This window comes from Coffea eugenioides, chromosome 6 (assembly GCF_003713205.1).
Source record: "Coffea eugenioides isolate CCC68of chromosome 6, Ceug_1.0, whole genome shotgun sequence".
NCBI classification, from domain to species: Eukaryota; Viridiplantae; Streptophyta; class Magnoliopsida; order Gentianales; family Rubiaceae; genus Coffea; species Coffea eugenioides.
In genome coordinates this window covers 5,955,092-5,966,252 of record NC_040040.1, presented here as the reverse complement: position 1 = coordinate 5,966,252, position 11,161 = coordinate 5,955,092, and the positions used below count along the sequence as shown (strand labels likewise).

Here is an 11,161-nt window from a genome sequence, read left to right as displayed (position 1 = left end):
TATTACTTTAGAGAAGTTCAAAAAGTTGCATAAATGACTAAAGCTTCAAAGTTGCACAAAATGACCAACTTCCCAGCCCAGACTGCATTAACTGCATCTCTTTTTAATGTAACACTACTGAAATAGGAAAGCATGAGTGGGGATTCTCAGAAAATTGCGATGCTGTCTTGTTTAAGGATGAAGAACCCTCTGTGGCTGTTAGATGAAAACCGCAGACAAAATGATGGGCGTGCGTGGCGATGAGAAGCTTTGGGAGTCGGAGATTGGGATCAGGAAACAATTTCCTTTCCTTGCGTAGGATCAGTCGAGCACAATCAGTTGTCAGGTTCTACACGTACACATAGCGTTAAAAATATACGTAGAATACATTTCTGTGAGTTCTTTATATATTACGTTAAAAAAAAAATGATGTATTATGTATATATGCTGATTTGAACCTTACATTTATTTTTTAACGAATAAATAAGGACCCCGAGCCTTTGAAAGACGGTCACGATGGCCAAAGCCCCCTGAGGTACATCAGTAACCGGTTCTGGTGTAGCAGCTGGAGTGCAACTTTGCAATGTATAAATTATTATGTATTTAATTATTTAATCATCATGAAGGTCAAACCGAGATTAATTAAGACAGGAGCATCTACAGTTCCAAAACATATAGGGGAAGGAAAGTGGCAGTGAGCGGGGGACCACATCAATAGAGTGGGTACCACTTGACTCAAATTCAGGTTTTCGGAGAAATTGATGTTAAGTTTCGAGTACATTCTATTCTTCGAGCATGGGTCATGTTTGACGTCACAGAAGGCCACCCACCTTCTTGAGCTAAAGTGGCATCCGCCGCCGTCGACCATTTCTTTTCATTTCTCTTATTCCTTTGGAGTTTGGGTTTATTTTATTTTATTAGAAAATGCCACCGGATGCTGGTATGGCTGCCGGAGTTTTAATCAGTCTTAATGACCCAAATCACGATAATAATTATATTAATGATCCCACTAATCTTCTGCAATGAAAACTAATATAATTCTATTCATTTAAAAGACTTGAAGAGTAATGTAATCTTCCTCACCATCATGATGCATCATCATTCATTTCTGCTCCGCTACATTAATTTTCCCAAAATCACCAAAGCGAAGGAAGAAGACTTAAATAAAATAAAAAGCCATGCATATATATATATTTATATATATCTGTAACACCCAACACACCCCACCCCAAGGGGACAGGGGGAAAGAAAAAGAAGGAAGCACAAACTTAAACCCTAACCCCCACCCCCCAGCGAAAGCATATGCTGCTACGGGGTAGGTATATACGTCCATCTATGGAAATGTCATAGATCAGGCTTCAGAGGTGCCAAAAATCATCGCGATTTTTTGCAGATGACTCAGCATGCTCCTCTCCCCTAGGGGACGGCTCCAACAGCAACGCCGTATACGGCATCTGGCTGTACGCATTGATCCCACCGCTTAACTCCGTCGGCGGTGGCTGGCGCAGGTCCAACCTGCACCTGGGCGGTGGCGGGACCGCGAAAAAGCCCCCCATGCCGGGGATAACCACAGCCGATGGCTGCACCCTGGTCACCGTCGCATAGGTCGACACATTCAGGTGGGACGGTGGGAGACTCCCGACGCTGGTGACCATGGTCTTGGGGAAAGTGCCCGAACCGGTGGCAGCGACGACGGCAGGCTCTGCTTGGCGTAGGAGCCACTCGATGGTCTCGCCGTCGGAACGATGGCCGAGCTCCCTGGTCAGCTGGAAGATGCGGGCGGCGCAGAGGGCCGGCATCCGGACGCGGCGGCCCCGGCCATTCACCTTGGTGTGGCGGTCCTTGGGCTTTTTGGGAGGCACCGACTGCTCAGGCTGTTGCTGCTCGATGATGGAGAGGCTGCTGGCATTGGGGTCGTCGTCGTCGGCGGCGGCGGCGGCTACGGAAGAGAGAAGTTGGAGGTCGGGGGATGTGGCAGAGAGGTCAGGGTCTGGGACGTTGTCCTTAGCCTGGGAATGGGAGCCGTTGGTGCGAGGATGGAGGACCATCTCTGAGCCCCTGTTGAGAAAAGATACGTAAAAAGGAAGAGAAAAAAGATTAATAAAATAAAAATAATAATTACTTAGAAAAAAGAGAAGAAGAAGAAACAGAAGGCTTAGGGCTGAAGAGCGAGAGCGGAGGAGTTGTACTATGAAGCTGAGTTGAGAGGGATTCTGATGACCCCACTACTGAAAAGCCAGAGGCATTTTTATAAGCAGGAGAAGGAGAAAGGAGGGGGTTTTATAGTAGTAGAAGGAGACGGAGAAGGGGAAGGGGAAGGGGAAGGCGAAGGCGAAGGGGGGGCCCTGGCCCCTGGGGCTGGGTGGGGCGGGGGAAAGTAAAAACTAAAAAGTGTGGACAGTGGATAATGTGGGAAGAGTGAATTGAAGCGTTTGTCTGATGAGAGAGTTCTGAGGGATTTTGGTTTGCTTTCTGCCGGACATCTCTGTCCTGCTCTTGGATATCGTGTCGCCTTCTGGGGGGCCCACGGACTCTCTCAGTCACCCATCATTGAATTGTTTGTCATTTTGCAGTCAATCCAGGGTCCGTCCTACTCACTTCACTTCTTCACTTCCCTCTCTTTGGCATTTGTATGCTGACTCCCACACATTACATTACATTAAAAGTGTATCAAATTTCCAGTGAGATTTGTGTGATCCCTCCTCGTGCCTGGTGAGGTGAGGGAGGCAATTATTATTATTGGATTCATTAGTAGCGGCAATATATATATATATATTTTGGCCTTAGCATGGATAGAAGATTATTTGAATAATTTTTTTTTAAATTAAAAAAATATTATAACATATTTTTAATGAGATACATACCATTCAAAAAGATAACTGAAAATGTGTTTATAATACAAGTAAAGTAGAGTATATAAATATTTTTTCCTTTCTCCTCCGGCACACAGGATCATGACTGCTGTTTGTTCATTGTTGGAAACCCAATCTTTACTCTCTGTTGTTTCCAAGTACAGATAGATAGATAGATAGATAGATACTCCTTCCTTCAAGGCATCATCTACTCAGCATTGACCATATGAGCCTGCATCCCCAAATTCAATTCCATTCCATCCCAAAAATTAGAGAAAGTTCTAACAAATTCATTATGACGGTAATGAATCTCATCAGAAACCAAAACTTTAAAAAAAAAAAAAAAGAGAAAAGAAAAGAAAAAAGGCTGACGAATTTGAAGGCGTTTCATTTATTTTATCATCATGACCAATAAATTATATCAACCCGAACTTTTTAAGCAACTAATAAATTGCAGTGGATACAGCATAAAGAGCTTGGAGCGTTGTTGCATGGGGTGCTTGTGTTTGGCTCTTACTTAGTTAGTGGTCCTCTACTAAGCAACTGTAAGAAACCAAAATACGCAGACATGACAATATATGCAGCGAACCATCCATGTCATCTAATGTTCACGAGTGCGTACGTTGGCTAGTCAATTACGGGTCAAACAACAATCATTTTTAGGTACCCCTTTGTTTTGTTTAAATGAAAATTAGGAAGTAGGTAACCCTTTGGATGTACGCGCGATGCTATGGGAAGTAATGATTTATTTATTTATTTATTTTTTTCTTTCTTTCCATAATGTGCAAGAAAAGAGTTTTACAATGAATGTTCTGGGGAAATAGTAATTGATTTTATCATCGAATCGAAGGTGAAACGAGATCGATCGACTGCTCTTCTGTCTTAAAGATGAGAATGTTAATCGAGTCTTCCCCAAAATCATGAAGGTAACATTGCAACCTTTTGTTACGGCACGTCAAAGCATTATATTTCATGTCTGAGGGGCGTGCCGCATTAGGGCATAATCACTATTATTGTTCTGAATGAACAAAACTTATATGTATGAATCACTATTGTTATGGGAATTATTGAACTTCTACGTTGCACGTGAAATCCAGTTAGTTAAATCAAATTCATATTAGCAAAGTTAGACAGCATATATGATTTTGTTTATTAAGAACATTTTCGGTCCGATGAAATCAAATAAATGCACGCCTTTACATATATATATATATATATATATATATATGTGGTAACTAAAAAATTATACAAAATGTTTCAGGATCTGCTTAGACGGGATTTGACTGAGGCTCAGCCCATAAAAATACAATGCCTATTTTGAAAGAAATTTTGTCTGAGACTATGGAGTTGGTTTTTAATCAAGTTAGCCCATTGTCAGCAACGTGGTGAGTGTATATCTTTTTTTGTTTTCGGGGCATTGCCAAGTCAGTTATTCATTCAGCCCATTATCCACTGATATCCGGGCCTCCACTCTTTTCTAGTCGGGCGTAACCTCTAAATGAGGGCTGTTTCGGGCTTAAGCCAGTCCAGATTAAAGTTTACTAGTATTTAATATCTTTTGGAATGGGATATTGTTTTATTTCCACCAATTTTGAGGTAAATAACAGCCTAAAACCCCACCGCCTCTACTCCGCTAGAAGGTCTCTCATGTTTTATCTTCAATTCTCTGATGTTCTTTTGGACATGACCTTATCTTCGAAAGCGCACTCTCATAATACAACACTCAGTCGCTCTTCTGAGTTGAAGCAGAACACTGGCATGATTATATATGCATAATAGATGTATGTATATTTGTGTGTGTGAATATCAACAATGGAGGCAGCAAGGAACTTCCTTTCTTCACCTCCAACATTTTCTTCAAGAACCCACCTCAAGAATTTCCCGTCTTCTTCTTCAACTTCCTCTTCTGGTCAGTTTCTTGTTCATTATTACTCCACTGCGTAAAATTTGTTTATCTCTTCAATCTCTAGTGTGCATCACCGTGTTTACTTTGAAGGGCTGTTGTTTTAGCTATAAATTTATTAAGTAGAGTTTGTAGCATTGATTTTTTGCCAATTCAATGTACCAAGAGGAACTGCGTTGAAACTTCTGGAAATTGTAGAAATGCCGATGATTATGTGTCATCAGACGTTTATTACAATGTTATCGAGAATGGTTAGAGCTTATGTCATATACTGCCTGAAACGGACTTTATGTCTTTGAATCCAATTTTAGCTCAAATCAAACAGGAACCTTGGTGAATATGCTGCATTCTAATCTGTTACACGATTCCATTTATAAGTCAAATGACTATGACTTGACGTTATAGTTCACCCCTTTTTCTTTTTTTTTTGGAAATGAATAGATCCATTATGCATCTCTCTGGCTCCTTGGAACGATGATAAATACTGAAAAGCACTTTCGGAGATTTTTTTCTTCATGAAGTAATAAGGTCTCATTTTTAACATCAGGATTTTCCTTTAAGTTTGGGTAGTTTTTTATGAGTAGATGTAAGCACGCATCACTTCACCTTTGGTTCATGTTAGTACAATGATACATGGTTAAGGCCTAAAGGATTGTTGAGCTTATTGAAGAGTGTCCAAGGAGCATCTGCACGTTAACATATTATGGTCTTCCTGAGAGAATCTTATCCTGGTCAATTTTGCAGTCTCAGTGCTTCGGGAAAAAGTAGCTCCTCTGCTCACCCGCATGCCTGCTGTTACTGTAGCTTGTTATTTTGCTACCTCAACTCATATTTCAGAGCAACATGAGGAAAGCGGGCCATCGCTTCGCCTGATGAAGTACGATAGAATGTCTCAGGTGAGCGTTGTGGGAATTCCCAGCTACATCTTAAGCATCAGATGAGAACTTTATGTTATTAATTCATATCACTGCCTTTTTGTCTTTGGTGAGGAGTTTGAGGATCTGAACTGTGCTCCATAAATGTTATGTTACCTGAGTCTCATTTATACAAGATTAAGTGCTACATCTTTTATTTGGGCCTTTTGCTTTTTGTTTAAGGCAACACTAGATAGGAGGCTTATTGATGCTGCACCATCTGCAAATCAAGGGAGTGACACTGATGATCCCAATCATCTTAAAAGCAATTCTCATGTAAAATTACTTCAGTTGCCCGGCTTGTGGTACTTGTAAGATTGAAGAGTTGAAGTTTTTGGTACTGGATTTTTGCCACTTGTTTTCCCAGATTTTTAAATTGTTTTAAGGTGGTATTGGCAGATTTCAATCCTTAGACGCACGGCAGTCTGTTCCTAGTAAACCCGACGATTTTATTGATGTTGAAGCAGAAAATGTAGTTGCCCTTGCCAAAAATGCTTTGTCTGCATCAAGAGAAGCAGCCTTATTAGCTGAAAATTCCAAATTATTTGGAGCTAGTGTAGATGACACTCTGAGTCCGAGGTCAGTTTCTTTTAACTACATTGAATTCCTGGACACTTTATCTGTTATTGGTCATAAGATTCGTGTCTTACTCATTTTTCAGTTTGCTTTCTGCTTTGACTGACATTCCGCTGGAGAAAAAAACAGTACACTCAACACGTCTTCTGCAGAGACAACCCAAAAAAAGTAGGGTGCCAAAGCCAAAAGTTGAGGTTGAGGACACCAGACCTCCTGTAAGGCCAAATCTACAGAGAAAAGCTTTTGATCTCATTGATCCTCTACGGGTTTTCTTGTCTGGTCCTGAAACAAAACTTTTGACTGTAGATGAAGAATCTGAATTGATTGGGAAGATACAGGTTATTGTCAAGGATCATCTTGATTCCTTTCAATGTCTAACAATCACGATTAACTCTAATTGCTGTCGATCTTTGTTTCAGGATTGGATGAAACTAGAGGAAGTAAAGAGTAGGCTTCAGAGTCAATTTAATCGTGAACCAACTTTGGTTGAATGGGCAGAAGCTGCTGGTCTAAGTTGTCGAGCCTTGCAGACACAACTTCACTCCGGTAATAGGAGCCGCGAGAAACTGATATATGCCAATCACCGCATGGTGGTTCATATTGCCAGACAGTACATGGGACGTGGTCTCAGCGTTCAGGATCTATTGCAGGTGAACCAAATTGGTAATTTCAAGCCATCACTAGGCTTATTTCCATCAAAAGGTGGTCAATTGGCCCAATGGCACCTCAAAAGCTATGTTGACTGAATGAAGGAGACATAACTCATAATCATTATCACATGAAAACGAGGACAAGGTGTTTGTTTCCTAGCTGACATAAATGACTTCTTTTGCAGGTGGGTAACATGGGTCTCATGAGGAGTATTGAGAAATTTAAACCCCAAGTAGGTTGCCGATTTGCAACTTATGCCTATTGGTGGATAAGGCAAGCTATTAGGAAGGCCATTTTTCAGCATTCTAGGACAATCCGTTTGCCAGTAATGCCCTACATTAATGATCCTTTCAAATCAACAAAGTTTGGTTGTGTGGCGATTAATTTCTGATCTTTTATACATTTTTACTTAAGATCCTTCTTCTGGACGTCAATTAGGGGACTAATCAAAATATTTGTACAATCTTCATTTGCCAACAATCAACCCATTAGGATTGATCTTGCAGGACAATGTGTATGGCCTTCTTTCGAAGGTAAAGGAAGCAAAGAAACTTTGCATTCAACAAGGTATTCATAGTCCTACAAAAGAAGAGATTGCATCATGTGCTGGAATTACAGTTGAGAAGTTGGAAAAATTGCTGTTTACTGCAAGAATGCCACTGTCTATGCAACAGCCTGTGTGGATGGATCAAGATACAACTTTCCAGGTGACCCTTATCTTCAGCTTTTTCATTTTTACTTCTTGTAGGCCTGCAACTACAAGTTCAGCATGTAACTTGCCCACAACATGCTAAAATCAATCCTGGTGCTGGACAGTATTTACCTTGCTTCATCTGGCTTTCTGTGCTCTTTGGTTTGCACATCCAACTACATTAAGATTCTACCCTGGTAACTGTTTAATGTAATATCTGCTTTGGCTGAACTAGTGAATGTCTAGTGGGGAATTGTTCAAGGAAAGACAGGAAACCATAGTCACTTCCTAAATGTTGCAATAATATAATTAGACTGAATGAAGTCCAGTTCATACTTCTTAACATGAAAATGGTTATTCTTATAATCCTGATTATTTATTGACTTTGCAAAAGGAAGATAATAAGCTTTCTTGTGACTTGACAAGGCTAAAGTGCAGTGATGATCAATTAGTAACATGTGCATTAACTTTTCAAAAGCATAGATAATGTGATTATGAATTCTAGAAATCAATAATATCCTTGGACAATCATTTAAAACTAATACTGCAGATCTTTTGAATCATATTTGCATATATCTGTTTGCCAATCATGTTAGTGCATGTAATCATCCAACTTTCTAGTATTCAACTATGTGGGTCAATCAGGGTGAAAAGTTTTGCAGCTAGGCTCTGTGGTGGTTATTGTTGTTCTTGTAACAGGAAGTCACTGCTGACACAGCAATTGAGGCCTCAGACTTGAGTGTGTCAAAGCAACTTATGAGGATCCATATTCGGAATCTACTTCGCATTCTAAATCCAAAAGAGAGAAAAATCATCAGGCTTAGATTTGGCATTGAAGATGGCAAACAGAAATCACTATCTGAAATTGGTGCAGTTTTTGGATTGTCTAAAGAGAGAGTTCGGCAGCTAGAAACTCGAGCACTGTACAAGCTCAAGCAGTGTCTTAGTAGTCAAGGGTTAAATGCGTATGCGGATATGCTTCTTTAGATTACGCTATGTTCAAATTCTCTAGCTAAAATTTGTTGTAAAGTGAAGAAAAGTGAGTAAGCTCTTAGGCTATTGGTGTTGACCGCAGCTAAATACAATGTGTACATGCAACTATCAGTGATTTTGTTTTTAAAATAAAATGAAAAGACCAATCCCCTTCTTTTCTACTTCTTTCTTTCCTTTTTTTTTTTTTAATTTCTCTGTGCCATTTCACTGCTCCCTCTATATGTTTCCAAGTGATTGTGAAGCAGTAGAATAAATGCAGGAGAAAAGATAGCATTTCAACAGGCACCCGCAACAGGAGAAAAGTACCAAGTCAATACCAAAAAAAGGACTTTTCCAAAAGAGAGTTGTTTTTTGGGCTGTTCTTAGAAAAATACCACTATAGCGTTTTATTTATAGAGGTTGTCTGGTAGATAAAATGGAGATTTGAACACGTGTTTAATATATTTCAAAAACATGTGCTGTAAAAACATGCCCAAACAAAATGAGCCAAGATTTTCAGCCGGTTTTAGGTTGTTCCTTAGCCGGTATGAAAATTAACTACGTCTTTCAGCCTTATTAGCTGCTACCAAAAATCGAATACATCCATAGCATATGCAAAATATGAAGCGGTCTGCATGTCAGCATGTGGACCCAAAAATTCTTCTTTGCTCCCAGATTAAGGCAGTCAACGTCTGATAAATAAAACTCATCCATGTTATACATTCCAGGCTAGGATTTAGAACCATGAAGACTTCCCACGAGCGAAGAGTATACAGTGTCATCAGGTGTAAGACCTGCCCCTGTCATCTCATCATACAATCTAAAAGCTTCATCTGATCTTCCCTCTTTTGACAGGCCTGAAATAAGCGCCGTATAAGTTACAACATTTGGCGCTAAGAGCCTACCGTGCATTTCATTAAACAATTCCACAGCGCTATCTATCTTTCCATGCATGCACTCGCCATGTACAAGAGAAGTGTAAGTATAAACGTCAGGTGTGAGGCCTTTGACTTGCATCTCCGATCTCATCTGATAAGCTTCTTTCATATTTCCTTTCTTACAATAGCCATCTATCAGGGCATTGTAGGTTACTTCATTGGGTTTCTCTCCCCTATTCAACATCTCTCGAAAAATCCTTTTTGCTTCAACCAAGTTTCCTTCCTTGCTGTAAATATCGATCAAAGTAGTGTACGTGACCGTGTTTGGTACCACACCTTTATCCATCATTGAGAACAGAACCTTCTTTGCTTCGTCATATCGCTTTGCTTTACACAACCCAGTGGCTATTATATTGTACACATACACATCCGCCTCAAGTCCCTTCCCCTCCATGATAGCTTGAAGTCTCCGTGCTTCACCTACCATCCCTTGCTTGCAATAACCATCCATCAACGTATTAAATATCACCCTATTCAGATCAATCCCCTTGCTTTGCATCTCCTTGAGTAAAATTTCTGCTGCCCCCATCTGACCTGCTCCACAGACCCCATCTATTAAGGCCCCATAGGTGTGAACATTTGGGACGAGGCCTCTCTCCACCAATGAATCAAACAACACAAACGCCTGCTTGACATTCCCCAACTTACAGTACCAATTGATCATTACGGTGTATACATGGACATCAGGCGTCAATCCCCCCTTCTCGTGCAGTTCCTCAAACAGCTTCTCTGCCTCTGCAATCTTCCCAGAGGTACAACGCCCATGAATCAAAAGCGTGTAAGTTGTCACATTAAACCCAACTCCATCCTTCTTCATTGCGCTCAAAATCTCTTGAACTCCGTCAAAATCCTGTATTCTTATATAAGCATCTATCAAAGTATTATAAGTAAATTCATTAGGCTTAATCCCTTTGGCAACCATTTCATCCAGTAATATTCTCGCCTTGTCAACCTCTCTTCTTTTGCATAGACCGCCAATCACCGTTGTGATCGAATAAACGGTAATTTTTACATTGGCCTCCACCATTCTGTTAAAAAACGCAAACAATGACTCGAACTGATCAAATTTCTTGAGTGCAATTAAGTAAACCAAGCACGATCTCTCATCAATCTCGAAACCACTACTCAACATGTGTTCGAAAACCTCTAAACCCTCCTTAAACCTCTTATTATCAGCATACACCCTAAATAGCATATCAAACAACTTCCCTACGATTCTGGGTTCCGAAGAATTTTTGCCCGCTGAAGATGCTATTTCTGAAATTGAGCTTCTGAGGTTGTCATCCGAGGCAACAGCGTTCAATACAGACTTGGCTTCACGGAACTTCCTTGCTTTGAATAAGCGCAGGGCTAATGTGATATGGGCGTCACTGTTGGGTTTCTGGGGAGTAACTGACGGGTTCGTTTTGAGGAAATTAAAGAAGCGGAAGCAATTTTGGGCGGGTACTCGAGGGTTGGAGAGGACGAGATGGATAATTTGGGGATTCAGATCAGAATTGCAAGTGGGTTCGAGACCTAGGGGATCTTTCGTGGAAGAAATCAGTGCTACGGATATAGCTTTGGCGATCTGTCGATCTGATTTTGAGCTTGCCGGGGTAAACTGTTTGATAGCATTGTGAAGCTTGGACGACATTTGCGTTCATCTTTTCTTCAAACCAGCCTGCGATTTCAGTCTTTTATTCAAG

The 11,161-nt window shown here is 40.5% G+C and overlaps 3 protein-coding genes across 3 annotated transcripts; 1 reads left to right on the top strand and 2 right to left on the bottom strand.

Moving 5' to 3' along the window:
* Window positions 1-1,223: 1,223 nt before the first annotated feature.
* Window positions 1,224-2,240, bottom strand: LOC113776445 (transcription factor TCP11). The gene is made up of 2 exons (XM_027321611.1): window positions 2,169-2,240; window positions 1,224-2,037 (listed from the first exon to the last, which is right to left on the bottom strand). The coding sequence occupies exon 2, from the start codon at window positions 2,025-2,027 to the stop codon at window positions 1,338-1,340; it is 690 nt and encodes a 229-aa protein (XP_027177412.1). The 5' UTR covers window positions 2,028-2,037; window positions 2,169-2,240; the 3' UTR covers window positions 1,224-1,337.
* Window positions 2,241-4,438: 2,198 nt separating this feature from the next.
* Window positions 4,439-8,620, top strand: LOC113775533 (RNA polymerase sigma factor sigF, chloroplastic). The gene is made up of 9 exons (XM_027320464.1): window positions 4,439-4,740; window positions 5,479-5,630; window positions 5,832-5,959; window positions 6,048-6,227; window positions 6,310-6,562; window positions 6,644-6,874; window positions 7,060-7,200; window positions 7,382-7,582; window positions 8,266-8,620. The coding sequence occupies exons 1-9, from the start codon at window positions 4,644-4,646 to the stop codon at window positions 8,551-8,553; spliced, it is 1,671 nt and encodes a 556-aa protein (XP_027176265.1). The 5' UTR covers window positions 4,439-4,643; the 3' UTR covers window positions 8,554-8,620.
* Window positions 8,621-9,231: 611 nt separating this feature from the next.
* On the bottom strand, window positions 9,232-11,161 carry LOC113775632 (pentatricopeptide repeat-containing protein At2g32630). Its single transcript, XM_027320585.1, has one exon. It carries the CDS (start codon window positions 11,107-11,109, stop codon window positions 9,268-9,270), a length of 1,842 nt encoding a protein of 613 aa, XP_027176386.1. The 5' UTR covers window positions 11,110-11,161; the 3' UTR covers window positions 9,232-9,267.